We start from the raw sequence: 16,388 nt of genomic DNA, 5'->3' as shown, positions 1-16,388 counted from the left end.
TCATATTTGTAATGCATATTCCATTCCTTATATAACCTTCACAAATTAAGAAACTTCTATAAAAAGTTGTTTCATTTCATTTCATTTCCATTTCATTTTATTAAATTTGTATACCGCCCTTCTCCCGAAGGACTCAGGGCGGTGAACAGGGCATATATAAATAGAAAATACAAAAATTAAAAGAGAATTAAACAATTGCCCAAATAAAAACAGTAACAATATAAAAACCCATTAAAAACCCTAACATCCCCCATCAGGCCAGGCCAGCTTGTTCAAATAAATGGGTCTTCAGACCGCGCCGGAAGGAGCGAAGGTCCGGTGCCATCCGGAGCTCAACCGGCAGTTGGTTCCATAAAGCCGGAGCGCCCACAGAGAAGGTCCTCCCCCTGGGGGCCACCAGCTGACATTCTCTGACCGGAGGCACCCTGAGGAGGCCCTCTCTGTGGGAACGCACAGGGCGGAGGGAAGTTGACGCCGGCAGCAGGTGGTCCCCGAGGTACTCCGGACCCATGCCATATAAGGACTTAAAGACCATAACCAAAACCTTGAATTTGTGCATATTATACACTAGAATTATGTAGGTATGTAAGTATTCCAATTGTAAGCATACATTTAAATAGCAAAAACAGCTACATACTTATCGTTTTGTTCAGAAATTTCCTTTCTCATCATTGTACATATACTATAGAATACATAACTATATAATAGAGTAAAATGCTTCCCCAAATCATACCAACTGAAAGGAAGTTTGGAACTTCGTAGAAACGTTTGTATGTTTATACATGCTGTCCTAACAAAATTCAGTAAACTCTGCATCTCAAATCATAAAATGAAAATAGCATTCAAAAAACAGCTAGTGGATGTTATAAAATGAAAATTATCCATAATCATCTTTTTATTCACTGTCATACATGCTCACTGGTTTTATATTCTTTGCACATCCTTCTATCTTTTCTTCAGAGACAGCTCCTTTGCTACCTTGGCAACAGCCATCCCAATAGCCATCAATTTGAAATAGAAAGAAAGAATAAGAAAAACAGAAGTTGGATAGATTTACAAAACAAGATTACACAAGGGAATTTCTTTCTGTTACTTAATTATTCTTATAAAGAATAAAGGTAACTCAATTTTCTCCTTTCCCACTTTGCCCCTTAACGCTCATCCCTCTATCAATGGTTGAGATAAGGGACACGTAGCCTACAAATACATCTGAGATGGATGAAATACTTGTGGATTTCTTCTGTTTATTTAAAAAATTGCTTTAGAGTATATATGTGGATCCAGCCATTAGCCTGGTGGGGATGGAGTAAAATATCTGTGTAAATGGGAAACACCAGGCATCAGCTTCTAGGAAGAGCAGGGCTTTATTTCTCAATTATCTTTGAGTCATGGTGCATCTGCCACTGAACTCAGCTAATATGTTTCACTTTTACTATAAATTTTATTCTCCTTCACATTTTTTTAAAAAAACTTTAAAATGGACTTCAGAGGGGTAGGGTCAAAAGAAAGTAGAGTTGTGCAGTCTGAGTAAAGATAATTGAAAGTTAAACAATTAGAGGGAACAAACCATACTGCTATATGCTTGCCATTTGGACTGGGACTTACTTCCAGTCCCAATTTCCTGGTGAGACACAACTTGAGGAAAGGACCTGGCCTTCTCTCAAGAAATCAGTTCCCCCTATTTCATTTCGGCAACATTTCATGGGAAATATTCCTATAAAATGAGCATGTATGTTTCCAGAGGGAAAACAATTATGGTGTAAGCACTAAAAAATCTCACTCTGAACTCCAGTCAAATACTGTAGCAATGGGACTGGGTGAATGGCTTTAAACGGGATGACCTCAAGGCCCCTTTAAAATGAATGACTATATTTGTGCAATATGCTTAACTTGGTTACTGAGTAAACTCATTTGTACAATGCACTGAAATGTAAATTCCCGCTTGGACTAAGTTCACACAAAAGGCTTTGTCACTAAAACAATAACAACAACCTTAATTACAGAGTTGGAAGGAACCTTGGGTGTCTTCTAGTCTAACCCACTGCTCAAGCAGGAAACCCTATACCATTTCACACAATGGTTGTCCAATCTCTTCTTTAAAACCTCCAGTGTTGCAGCACACACAGCTTCTGGAGGCAAGTTATTCCACTGGTTAATTGTTCTGTCAGGAAATTTCTACTTAGTTCTAGGTTGATTCTCCCTTCGTAAGTTTCCATCTAATTGTCCAGGTTTTACATGCTGTATGTAGCCATTGGTTTTTTTAACTCACCCAATTAAGCATCTCATCCAAGCACAGCTGTACCACACAATTGTAAGACTGCTGCAACCAGCAGAAGGACTGCTTAATAGATTAAACCAGCAAACATGCCCGCCCTTGTAGGTAAAACAATGATCACGCCCCTTTCCCTTACCACAGGGATGGGCAATGGATAACCTATTCTTATTGATTCTTGTTCATTGCCCACCTTTGGTGAGATTGGTGGCTATATAAACATGATTGGTAAATAAATAGATCTTTATATTCTAAAAATACTTTGAGGAAGAAACCCCACCCTTTAGCTGGGCTCTGACCTCAATCACTTTATTTTCTTACTATTATTTCCTGCTTTTATTCTAAGGAGCAAAATGCAGTATACATGGACTTTTCTTTACTGCATCCCCCAGCAATCCTATGGGCTTGGTTGATGCCATCTCTTTCCCTACACACATACACACACACACACCTTCCCCCCACAAGTGTAACGCTTGGCAAAGTACACTGTATAGACTGTTGCTTAGATTCAAAACAGTTGCTCAATCCTATCTTACTACAAAATTCCTATAACGTCCTCCAATTATGCATAGTTCTGCATAATTATAAGATGTAACTACACAAAAAAGTTTAAGACATCATTCACAAATATCTTCTATTTTCATAAGTACAAACAACCCACAGAATTGACTCCCAGTTATGATTTTATTTTTGTACAAGAGAGGAATAAATCATTTTCACAAAAAATAGGGAAAATAGTTAATATATAATGTGGATTTATTTAGGAGATTCTTTTTCATGTAATTTATATATTTAAATAAAATAATGAATCTATATTAATATCTAGAATCTATTCAGAGAAACATCCAGAATTATTATATGCAGATATGTTTGGGGTACACACCGATACATGGTTATGCTGTGATGCTGATTTTAAAGAGCAAAACAGCTGCAGCAGTTGCTGGTTCTTTCCATGCTTCATGTTCTCCCAAGTTGATTTCTCCTGAGGAATTCAATATATATACATATACATACACATACACATACACATACACATAGATATACCCTCTAAGAATTCTGGGAGTTGAAGTCCACCTATTTTAAACTTGCCAGGGATGAGAAACACTGCTTTAAGGTGCCAAGGTCTTTGATGCCCAAAGTAACTCAGCTATAGGGAAAGGGCTGGAGTTGTGTTAATCTTGTTTTCTTACCCATTTCTGAACTCTTCCCCCTTGTTGTAACCTTGTAACGTGAAGAGGTTAGCAACGCCTAAACACTTTTGAGAATCTAAAAGCTGACTGTAAAAGTATCCTCTAGCTCAGGGGTGTCAAACTCAATTTCATTGAGGGCCGCATCAGCATTGCGGTTGCCCTCAGGGGGCTGGGTGGGTGCAGCCTGGGTGGGTGTGGCCTACTGGGTGGGTGTGGCTAGAATGCTAATGGCCTACTGGGTGGGCATGGCCAGTTGTACATTGTTCGCATCAAGGGTGCCTATGGGAGCCTGGGCAGGAGTGGGACAGATCTGAGGGTCTCTGGCAGGAGGAGGGTCTCTGGGCCAGGGCCAAGGCAGTGGGGGCTGTTCCCTCACTGTTTCCAGGATGGCTTCGCGGGCCACATGAAACCACTTTGCAGGCCGGATCTGGCCCCCGGGGCCTTGTGTTTGACATGTCTGCTCTAGCTGAACAGACATTATGTTATACAGATATTATGTATACAGATATTATGTATGTTTGGTTTATAGAGTCTAGATGGAAAAGAAAGAGCCATGCAGAATTTCATATCATTTGCAAAAAAACACAGTCAATTTTAAATGCTTGGGAAGGGAACTACATTACCACCACTGGACAAGGAATCAACTGCCCTAGTCCTTGCCAAGTTCCTTCCACCGTCATAAATGGGAAGGGAGAGGCACATGTCTCATACTTCTCCCTCCAGCAGCTGAAGCAATGAAGACTGGGAATTAGTTCCCATACCAAATCACTATTCATCCATCCTTCAGGCTTGGTCATGCTAGATAATATTTCATCCACAGGGCCAAGCAGAGACTATTGCTTCACCAATTGCTACAATTTCCAGCCAGAGTAAATTAAACAGCAGGAACTTGTGGACAGGCTGCAGTAGAGATGTGGCAATGAACCCCAGATTTCTATTCTCCCAGGAAGGTTACAGTCTAGGACAGCTGTTCCCAGTTGGGCCTAGGCTCATAGGGATCAGATGTCCTCATGAGAGTGGGAAAGACGAACTCAACACAGTACTCTCACATTGATTACATTGTTTTGCAATGGGGAGATTCAGATTTTTTTCCTTTCCAGAGCAGTCTCTCATTTTTAAGAGAACAGGGGACTTATTCCTTGAAGGGCAAATGCAAGAAAACGATAGAGTTGATGTTTGAATAGATCAATTTTCTCAATGTGTTAGGAATGGCCTATTTTGCATGTGGCAATAGGGGATCTGTGTTACTGGGGTAACTCATTGTCTATTAAATTTGAATTAATTTTCAATCCTCTTATCAGATGACTCTTGTCCAAAATTATTACTATCTCTGCCCTGGGAAACCTCATCATTCACTCCCTTCCAAGTCAAATTTATCTGAGCAACTCCAACTACAGCCAGTAATAGAGTGCTTTGTTGCTAAAACCTGGCAGAAATTCAGAAAGTAGATGGAAAGACAATCAGCAGTTTCCAAAAGAAATTATTAATAAGTAACAGCAAAATCTTGAGAGTAAAACAAGCGAACATCCCATTTCTGAATAGGTATAAGGCCTATTCAGCAAAACTTTCTACCACAATTATAATCATGTCGATAGAAAGACTTGGGTTATGTGCACTGGACACATCCTCTTTCCATATTCCCATCACTGCTTTTAAGTGATAGCCTGGTTAGACACAATGTACAGCATTCTAAATCACATGGGCAGTCTATGCATAGGTTCCTCCCTCCAAAGCTATTCCCCTCCAGTTTATGGAAGCTAGTGGCAGAGGCACAATGGCAAGTTTTATGGAAGATTCCTCTTTCTGCTTTTTTCAACTCTTGTAAGTACATGTTGGTTTCCAAGCACCCAAATTTTGATCATGTGACCACGAGGAGGCTGCAACCATCATAAGTACAAGCACCAGTCATAAGTGCCATCATATAACTTAGTTATGAATGGGCATAAGTCAAGGACAACCTGTAACTCTTCACAACGCTTAGTATCTGCAAAATAGAGTCCTAAATCCAATTTCTTCCGCATTTTACATGGAACTTGATCAGGAGTTCTCACACAGCTTACAAAACTATCTAGAATAAATCTATAGTCTATGGCTTAGTTTACGTGAAACAATAAAAAGAAAAATTCATCAATTCTTTTTTACAATTATCCACAGCCTCTTGGTCCATTTTTCTGTAAGCAACTTCATTACTTTCCATGTTTTCATAATCTATTTCTACTCAAATTCTATTTTCATGATTCATGTGTCATGTATCGTATTTCTACACATCTTCTTAACTAGGCATTGGCTGCTTCACTTCTGAAGGAGATGGTGCACAAGTTATATCACATTCAGGCACACAATAGAACAATCCCTGAGACACTTTGAAGAAAGTAAACTTTCTTTTTTTTACTGGAATGATCAAACTAAAGTTGCTCAAAGAGCATATTCAAATAATGTTTTTGAAAAAAATCCACATGGTGCTAACTAAAAGTTTTTTCCCAAAACATTCTAATGGTGTTATATGAGGATTCTTAAGTCTGACAGCAATGAGGAAAGAAGGAGTAATCCTCAGTGCAATAGATACTGTATGCATACTAAAGCCCAGGTACATCCATACGATGAACCAATAGCTGACCTTCCATAACATGCTTGGTAAGCCTGGTTTTCTGAGACTAAGATAAAAGCTGAATATTGAATTTCAGAAATCCAGTGTGGTGTAGTGGCTAAGGTTCAGGCTAGAAACCAAGAGACCCTGGTCCTACTTTAGGCATGAACCCAACAGAGTGACTTTGAACCAGTCACTCTTTCTCAGCTTAGGAAGGAGGCAATGAGAAACCACTTCTGCAAAAACAACAACAACCCTGCAAGGACTTGTCCAGTCAGTCACCAGAATTCAACACTGACCTGAAGGCACAAAACCAACAAAATAGTGAACCACACACTACGCACCCTCAGTTTAGCAAAGTCTAAAAGGTTGTTTCCCTCAGTCATATAGAAGCAGCCAGTAGGGTGTGTAATCATCAATGATAGTGATAACTCCTAGCAATAATCATCCATGAGGATGAGTACAGGTAGCAGCATAAATTGGCTAGGATTGAGGTTGGTTAAGACAGTAATCAAATGTATTTAGCAATAAGAAATACTTAGCAATAATCCACAGCAGTTAATGTAAGGCTGTATTTGAAGCTGAAGTCCAGTGACCCTCCTGTGCAAGTGGTAGGTGTCATGGCAACAGCCAGTGTCAGCCTGTCAAGGTCTGCTGGAACTGATTTTGCTCACACAGCAGTCTTTCTTTCTGATTATTCTTAAAGTACATTTTATTTTCAAGGAAGAGTTGCTGAGCCATATACACATTCATAAATTCTCATTATATTGCATTTATTCTTCTATTACAATGTGTGATTCTCTGCTATCAAAAAGAAAGAGAAAATGGTATTTATTCCCAAGTGAGTAGGTTTAACATCAGAATTATCTGTTTCTCTTCCATTTATACCTGGTTTTTCTATAAAATATTAAAGGCATCTAGAAATCAATCCATAGCATGAAATCAAGAAAGGCCACAAAATTGTGAAGATTGCTGTCAATTGCCTTTTTTCTTTTCCACCTGGAAGCCTATGTAAAAAAGCAAAAGAGAACAATGGACAAGAAAGGATGAGATGTAACTAAACCACCTTCCCAAAAGGTCAGGAAATTTTGAGCAATGCTTTCTTGTACAGTGCACAAAAGCCATCACTTATGGAAGCCGTTGCCTGCCCCTTTGTTCGCCTCTACCCCATCTCATGCTATTAGGCCTATTGCAGTCACCCCCCCTCCTCTTCAACAATGATTGTGTTCTCCCTCCCTCTGCCCCCACCCTCATGATATGAACCACCATCTCAGAACTGACTATGGACCTCCCATCTGTCAAAGCAGTCAGGTTACAAGTAACACCCGATAAACGTCTGACAATCCATCTGCCTATGTGCATCTGAACACACACTATCCTTCTTTACTAAGAAAGACTGTTTGGTCCTGGAAATGCATTTCCTCTCTGTACTATCACAGACTCTCACACCTAGGAACAATGGCCCTTCCACATCCTATTTTAGAGGCATATAGTGCATTCCCAAACCATGCCACTGAAATTATCAGTTATCAGCTGCATGATTTGCTCACTTGCAAAAATTTGTGTGCTAAGATTTAACACATCTATTTTGTGCTTTGACTCTTCAACCCAAAAAATATTCTCTGCAAAAGGAACAGCCGGGACTTTTTCAGAACAGTGACAGCTTCACTGGCAATATCCCCAGGGGACTTGTAGAGGTCAAAAGCATGTTTAAAAAATTAAAAATGTGCCCCAGGACATAAAACCTGCACACCACTGCTGTCAAGCCACAAAGGACTTATCTAGTAATGAATACCATTACAATAAATCACTAAGTCCATTGAAATAAAGGCAGTTGGATGTGCTGATCCTGTTTCTTTCTTAACCTTTTGATGAATCCAGTCTGGTAAAGAAAATTGTTTCCTTTTCCATTTTGTCCTCCCCCATTTACTGTACATTAGTGCAGCTATCACAAGAAAGGAAGAATCTGAAATACTGTTAATTACCAACAGAAAAATCATTTTTTGTGCAGAAAGTTTCTCCTACATTTTTAGCAGTTCTTAATCGATTTGATGGGATTAAAATGTTATCACAGTAGAAGAGAACTTTGATGAAACCCTCATGGATGGAATGTGATGTTCTTGTATGTTGGGGTGTCAAACTCAATTTCATTGAGGGCCGCATCAGCATTGCGGTTGCCCTCAGGGGGCCGGGTGGGTGCAGCCTGGGTGGGTGTGGCCTACTGGGTGGGTGTGGCTAGAGTGCATATGGCCTACTGGGTGGGCATGGCCAGCTCTACATTGTTCGCATCAAGGGTGCCTATGGGTGCCTGGGCAGGAGTGGGACAGATCTGAGGGTCTCTGGCAGAAGGAGGGTCTCTGGGCCAGGGCCAAGGCAGTGGGGGCCGTTCCCTCACTGTTTCCAGGATAGCTTCACGGGCCACATGAAACCACTTCGCGGGCCGGATCCGGCCCCCGGGCCTTGTGTTTGACATGTCTGTTGTATGTAATTAGTAAAGAATGACCAAGCAGTCATCTTTCATTATACAATTATCTCACTGAAAGTCATGTCCTGTTTTTCACTGAACAGTCATCTCTCCAGCAATCTATAATCTCCAAGGACTTTCTCATTTCAGTTTAACTCTAAGGCAGATATCATAACAGAAGTCCTCTTAGTGAGAATTTTCAGATTAAGAAATCTGTACAGCCATCAGGGAGAGGAAAAGAGAAAATACCAGCACCAATTGTAGCACTATCTGTCACCTTCAATTTAAAAACTAGAGGGGAAAAATGAAAGAAATTCAAAAAAGCAGACGTTTCTTTCACAAGTGAGGAAAACTTGAGAAAATACCAAGCAGATTTCAGAACAGCATTGGTTGTATTCACACAACGCACTAAGCCGTCAACTAGACATAGAAAAAATGAACTACTCAGATATTGCTGAAATACAACTCCTACAGAAGAGAGAACTTTAGAAAAGTTGAGGACTTTAAAAACTCTTTAGAACTTTAGAAAACATGTTCAATAGTAGAGAATACTGCATCGTAATTCAGCAATAATTGCTTATTTCTCCAGTAGATTATAGCTTATAAATTTTAAAGGCTGGGCTCATATAATACACTTAACAAAAATGAATAAATTCTATTGGATCTTAGTATGTTGTTTGAACTATAGGGATTATTTGGCCCTCTGCACATAACACATTAAGTGTTGCTAAATTAACCCATTTTAAATATTTGCCCAATAGATTGACCTGATTTCACCCTTTACACCACAAGAATTAAACCTATGAATTAAAACAATTAAAAGTAAGTAGATGTGAAAAGTTTATTTTACTTAAGTTTAATCAAGGTACCTATATTCGTACCACTATTTGAGCTATTTTCAGTTTGGCTGAGAAAGGCTGATTTGCAATTAGGACAACAATCTCTTGCCAAGTTTAGATTGTTATGGATTCAGGGTGATCTGAATGACCTTCCCTCCCAATGACTTTTTCTGCAAAGCAATCCAAAATTTAATAGAAAACTGTTCCCTGTTTATTCCAAACAAAGTAATTTGGTGAGATCTCACAGTCCTAAAGTCCTGTTCTTCACAATTTTGCTGAATTTCAGTTCTCAGCATCTTTGATTTAGATCCAGTGGGTGCAGATTTTGTGGTTGGGGGAGTGGAGAGGAGGAGGAGGCAGGAATCAATTAGTGAAACCATAAACATAAACAATAATATGATTTTAATTTTTGTACTAAGGTTTGGGGTGTTGAAGGTTTATTCATTTTCAAATTATGTTAAACTTAATAATTAGAACACTCTGGCAGTGGGACTGATTACTCAAATAAAAGATTGGTTCTTTTTCATCAGATGTATTGAAGCCCTTTGCCTTAATATAAATTAGGGTTGGATTTGAGAACTTCCCAATTGGAAATCCCAAACCAGAATATTCCCTTCCAATTTTGTGATGCTGTTTTAAGGTATAAAACATACGCTTTCCTTTAAGATGAACTTGACACCTTTTCTGGAGGCATCCATGAAGTTTACAGCAATATGGAAGTGATCTGCCATTCCCTTCTTTTGGAATATTTTTTTCAACTTCTCAATGTAGTTTACAGTCCTGATATTCCCTGGGGATTTGAATACCATCTGGTGCTCCCACCCTAAGACATTTTAAGGTAGACTTTTCGTGTATTTTCTGCTTCAGGATGACAGGAAAGTAGGTACTATATTGCAGAATTTTTATTAATGGCGATACAAGAAGCTCTGAGGACTACAAGAAAGATCATAAAGTGGATTGGATGCAGTTTAGTGATTACATGAATACAAGAGTAACTTCCTTTCATGGTGCAGAAGCCTTGGTGGTGCAGAGGTGAGAATGCAGTATTGCAAGCTAACTCACTGCTCACGGCTCACTGCCAGGAATTCGATCCTGACTGTCCTGCCCCATTCCCTCCCCCCACACACACATGTACAGCAAGAGTTCTACAGGTGATTATTCAACCCCCCCACACACACACATACACAAAACAGGCCCTCAGAAAGCACTCCCATTGCATAGGTCTGGATTCTGAGCTCAATAAGGCAAGGGTCACTGGATAACTAAATCCAATGGGCACACACAAAGTCCAGGAAAGCAGTCCATGAGTCAAACGGGTCAGGATGTTATTATTATTATTATTATTATTATTATTATTATTATTATTATTATTTATTGCATTTATATACCGCCCTTTCCCTGAGGACTCAGGGCGGTTTACAGGAAGTTAAAAATCAAACATACAAAAGTTAAAAAACCAATTTAAAAAAGATTAAACCAACCCTGTACAATTAAAAACCCCAATTAAAATAAATTTCTCCTCAGCCTGGGCCCGAGAGCTCAAAGAGCCAGGTCTTCAGGCCCCGGCGGAATGATTGGAGGTCGGGGGCAGTCCTCAGCTCCACTGGCAGCTGGTTCCAGAGGGCAGGCGCCCCCACTGAGAAGGCCCTATCCCTGGGTGTCATCCGCCGGCAATCTCTTACCGGCGGGACCCTGAGCAGACCCTCCCTGTGGGAGCGCACTGGGCGAAGGGCATTTGATGCCGGCAGCAGGTGTTCCCTCAAATACCCCGGACCCAGGCCCAGGATACACAACACAAGCACACAAGTCACATAACTGGGCATGTTGCTCCAGCAACACTCAAGTCCTCAGGGCAGGATTAAGTACGCAATGCTGATACAGTTCTTTATGAGAGGTGAGGTTGCCTCCTCATGATTAGTCTAGCTGACCAGCATTGTGTCAACGTATTGCCCCCAACAATCTGGGTTCCCATTTTACTGACAACAGAAGGATGGAAAGCTGAGTCAACCTTGAGCCGGTGAAGATCACACTCCTGGCAGTGGGCTGAATTAGCCTGCAATACTGCATTCTAATCACTGCGCCACCATGGCTCTTTAACCATTATAATGGATTGGGTATTTTTATTTACAATAGTGCATTTAAAATTTTCATTCTTCTATGTGTGTATCTGAACTTTAATGTCATGATATAGAAACACCAAGAGAAATAAACCAAATAGGAAAACACATTGAAAAATATAGATCTTACATAAACATAAAAAGGCATTTATAAAAGATCCTACATTTCAGTTTACCAAGAGAGTGGCGAGCACAAGCTTATGCTTTGTGCCTAAGGCAGGACTACAAAACATTCTCCCGGTTACTAAACCAATGCCTTAACCACTACCTCAAACTGGCTCTGACTGGCATATGACTCCCCAAATCCGTAATTTGAGTTAAAAAACAAAATATTGATTAGCCTTATTCATTTAAATTCAAGTGTTATATATAAAAGTTAAACATAACTTTTTTTCCTATATCCTACAAATAGACCCTGAAATTCAAAGTATTATGTTAACATAAAAGGGAATTTTGAAGCAACCTGCTATCTTATTCCATTTTAATGCACTGTATTGATGTCACTGATTGATTAAGATTATTTCTAGCGCTCAATGTGATTCAGGGCATCTTTAATTTAACAGCCTACCCACAAATCAGGTTTTTAACAGTTTAAATTGTATCAGCGTATAGCTAGATGTATTTGTTGAAAAATACAGCTGCATGGAATGTAGAAGTGACAGAAGAAGATGCCAGGAAACTAATGCATCAATGACTACTCTATGCATTTTTTTCTGATGTGATATAGCACTTTACATTATTATTAGTGATTTAAATGTCCTATGTAGACATAGGGTATTTCATACCCGTGAATGTAAATGTTGTTCACAATGAGGTTTCAATAGAAGATAATATTTGTAGCTCAAGATTGAATTATGGAGTCTTTGGTGCTCTCTGAATGGCTGTTTTCTGGTAAATGTTTCATTACACAACTAGGTAACTCAGTGCACCTCTGCAAGAAAACAACTAAACTCAGAGGCCATTAAACACTCCACACAACCAGATTAATTATTCTGCTTCAAAGGCTTAGCTAACAATACTGGAACTCAAAAAATCCATTCCTGAATACACGTTATATTCTCCTACCATAGGTAATGGCTTTCTCCAACATACTTGACTTTTTCAAAGGCAGTCAGCGTGTGAATCTAATACAGGTAGTCCTTGACTTACAACCACAACTGAGACCAAAATTTATGTTTCTAAGCAAGACAGTTGTCAAGTGAACTTTACCCCATTTTATGACCTTTTTTGCCGCAGTTGTTAAGTGAATTATTGCAGCTCTTAAGTTAGTAACACAGTTGTTAAATGAATCTAGCTTCCCAATTGACTTTGCTTGTCAGAAGGTCACAAAAGGTGATCACATGATCCCTGGGACATTGCAACCATCATAAATATGAGTCAGTTGTCAAGCATCTGAATTTTGATCCCGTGACCATGGGGATGCTGCAAAAGTCATAAATGTGAAAAATGGTCAGAAATCATTTTTTCAGGGCCATTGTAACTTCAAACAGTCACTAAATGAATTGTTTTATGTTGAGGACTACCTGTAATATTAATTTACTGGAGTAATCTTGGATCTAATATTCAAAAATGATTCCTCCACTAGGAAATATCCTCCTCAGTGAATATTTAGAATCAGTTCTTACAGGATTATTTCACGATTACAACTACATTTATTATGAGAAGGCAAACATATTTCAGTTCCATATATTAAATGAGTCACATTTTTTTCTGCTGAATAGCCTAAAGGGTAAAAGTCTGCAGTTCATTCCACATAATTTTTAAAAATGAAACCTAATTTGCAATGTGATCAGAACATTGTCTCTTTAAATTGTGATCAGAACATTGTCTCAATTTACCAATAAAATTGGAATAAGAGGTTGTGAGATGGGAAAGGAATATTTTGAGCCATGAGGTGAAAGAGTTAAAGAATCTTTCTTCTCCTCAGTTCTCTGCAAGAATGCAAGCTTATAGCTGCTTTCAGCTTTAAAAATAAAACATTGGAAGAAGAGAATATATATTGCAGCATTCATGTGTAGTTAAGCCTTCATTTGATTATTAAAATGCTTTCTTACAATTTTGATCATATTTTCAGAATCTGATCTTAAAACACCGGATATGATACTTTTCTGTAAGTGTGCCAAGCACAGTCATAAAAAGGGTATTTGTCAAACATGCTATCACATTTCCAGCTATGCAGAAGTAACCTCCCACCGGGTTTAACAGTTGTTTCTCACCCCCCCCCAAAAATACAAATTTGTAAACTCAGATTCTTTTCTCTTATCTAACCTTCTGAAATCTCATTCCCAACTCCACTTTATTTAACTGCTTCCAAGATGCATGACCTATTCTTTATTATTATAAAAATAAATAGCAAACAACTACTTAAAACAAGAGGTGATAATCATAAACCTTTTACATTTTTATAAAGATTCCCAAAGAGAAATTACAATACAGTAGTATCTGTAACAGTCGATACATCGTGAGATAGATGTTTGTTTGAATATTAGTCTTACCTGAAACTGAAAAATTGCAATGGGCAAAACATGTATAGGTGGTTCTTGCTTATCAACTCTGTTGTTTAGTGACCATTCAAAGTTATAATGATGCAAAAGAAAGATTTATGACCACTGGTGATGTGATTGCCATTTGTGTGCTTTGCAACTTGCTTGCAGCAAGCAGAATTAATTAGAGAAGGTAGAAGTAACATCATAAGTCACAGTCATGTGAGGTTTCACTTAATGACTGCAGTGACTTAATGACCAAATGGGAGTGCGGTTATAAGCTTCTTGCAGTTATGTGATTTCTTCTTAGTGACTGCTGTGGTTGGTGATGGAGTTGCTGGTCCCAATTGTGATCACTAGGGGAGGACTACCTATATACACATTCAGGCACTAATGCGCAGAGAGTCCCAAATTGTGAATTAATTTAATTTAATTTAATTTATTATCATTTCTATACCGCCCTTCTCCCGAAGGACTCAGGGCGGTGTACAGGGCAAGAATAAAACACAGAAATTTACAAAAATTAAAAGATAATTAAATGCATGCCCGATTAAAATACAATTGATACATAATAAAAACCCCAATAAGAATGATAAAAAAAACCCCACCAATCCCCCCTCAGGCCAGGCCGGCTTGCTCGAACAAGTATGTTTTCAGATCGCGGCGAAAGGAGCGCAGATCGGGCGCCGTCCGGAGCTCAACCGGTAACTGGTTCCATAGCTCCGGGGCGCCCACAGAGAAGGATCTCCCCCTGGGGGCCACCAGACGGCATTCTCTGACCGGTGGCACCCTGAGGAGGCCCTCTCTGTGGGAACGCACAGGGCGCAGGGAGCTTGATGCCGGCAGCAGATGTTCCCTGAGGTACTCCGGCCCCATGCCATGGAGGGCTTTGAACACCATTACTAGCACCTTGAATCTCACCCGGAAGACAACTGGCAACCAATGCAGCTCACGGAGCAGAGGTGTCACGTGGGAGTATCGGGAAACTCCCAACACAACTCTCGCGGCTGCATTCTGTACCAGTTGGAGCCTCCGGGTGGTCCTCAAGGGAAGCCCCATGTAGAGGGCGTTGCAGTAGTCTAGACGAGAGGTCACGAGCGCGTGAGTGACCGTGCATAAATCATCCCGGCTTAGATAGGGCCGCAACTGGCGCACCAGGCGAACCTGGGCGAAAGCCCCCCTAGTCACGGCCACCATGTGATCTTCCAAGGTAAGCCGCGAATCTAGGAGGACTCCCAAGTTGCGAGCCCTATCTACGGGGGGTAATAATTCTATTTTTGAAAACACTGATCTTTCTTCTTTCACTCTATGGAACCTATTCAGGTGGGGTGCAATGTAGACTAGCCTCCCCGGGCAATGTGACTTGGTCACAACTAAATAACCTACACCTTCTGGCTGCTGACCTCACAAGGATTTCCCAGCAAGAAGCAGCAGCATGTGTATGTATTCTGTAATGCCATATGAAATAAATAACCTATTCTGTTTTAGCTGAGTATTTTAAGCTCAATTCAGGAAGTTTCAGTGTCAGTCTTCTAACCTCATTCAGCTACCTTGGTGGTTATAATAGACATCATCATACTGGACTTCAGAATATACTGTATCATCATTAATCAGCAGGTCTGAGGTCTCTTCCTTTGCATCCAAAGCCCAAATTCAAAGCTGAAGGAAGAACAGTATTGGACAATGGAAAAATGACCATTATAAATTAATCCGTTCACAAATATCAGTGTCCAAGAAGAACCATGCATGTGGTTACTACTTTAAGAGGGGTAGTTGTATCCTACCCGCAGTGCTCCAAAGCAGATCCACTTTCTTTCGCATGTGTTTACCATGGATTCTGAGCCAATGGCCCCACTAAAGAGAGTGATCCCATCTTTCTACTTACTCATGCCTCTCAAGGTGAGATCAGGACCTTCAGGAGGGCTGGGCTGCTGCACATCACATGTCTCTTCCTTCTGAGAAAGGCTGCTCTTCTCTTTCTCACCCTGCCACCTGGTAGGCAGAAAAAGCACAACCAATCAATTTCTCTTCATATCCATAATATATCAGGGTTCTGCAAATACTTAATTTGTAAACAGTCTGAAGGTGATTCACTGAGTCATGAAATCAAATTTTCAAACTGAAGTAATGATTTATTTCAAATCAAAATAGACAGCTCTTAATTCAATTCAGACCAATTCAGGCCCTGTTTGTATAGGCGCACATGGGTTCAAATCAAATGATTAAGATTCTGATTATTGGATTTGGACATCCAAATTGAATTAGAGTAATTTTCCAAATCAAGTAGTTAATTTTAGTCAGATCAACTTGCTAACCCAAATCAACAATTCAAATTGGAGTGGATCCAATTTGCATATATATCTCCAACTATCTTAACACAATGCACAAAAGGGTTATAACTATTAAACCATAGTTCTTGTCTCTTGCCTGGCACCT

The 16,388-nt window shown here is 39.7% G+C and overlaps 1 protein-coding gene across 1 annotated transcript in view; it reads right to left on the bottom strand.

Annotated features, from left to right (window-relative positions):
* The window catches only part of NAV1 (neuron navigator 1), a 257,735-nt gene that overhangs the window by 185,083 nt on the left and 56,264 nt on the right, over positions 1-16,388 (bottom strand). The window contains exon 3 of the mRNA XM_081322449.1: positions 15,838-15,944. Coding sequence (XP_081178575.1) covers positions 15,838-15,944 — 107 coding nt within the window. The remainder of the gene's footprint in view (positions 1-15,837; positions 15,945-16,388) is intronic.

This window comes from Vipera berus (genome assembly GCF_964194415.1).
Source record: "Vipera berus genome assembly, chromosome: 3".
NCBI lineage: Eukaryota > Metazoa > Chordata > Lepidosauria > Squamata > Viperidae > Vipera > Vipera berus.
The sequence above is the reverse complement of the archived record's forward strand: the minus strand, read 5'-3'. Positions and strand labels throughout refer to the sequence as shown.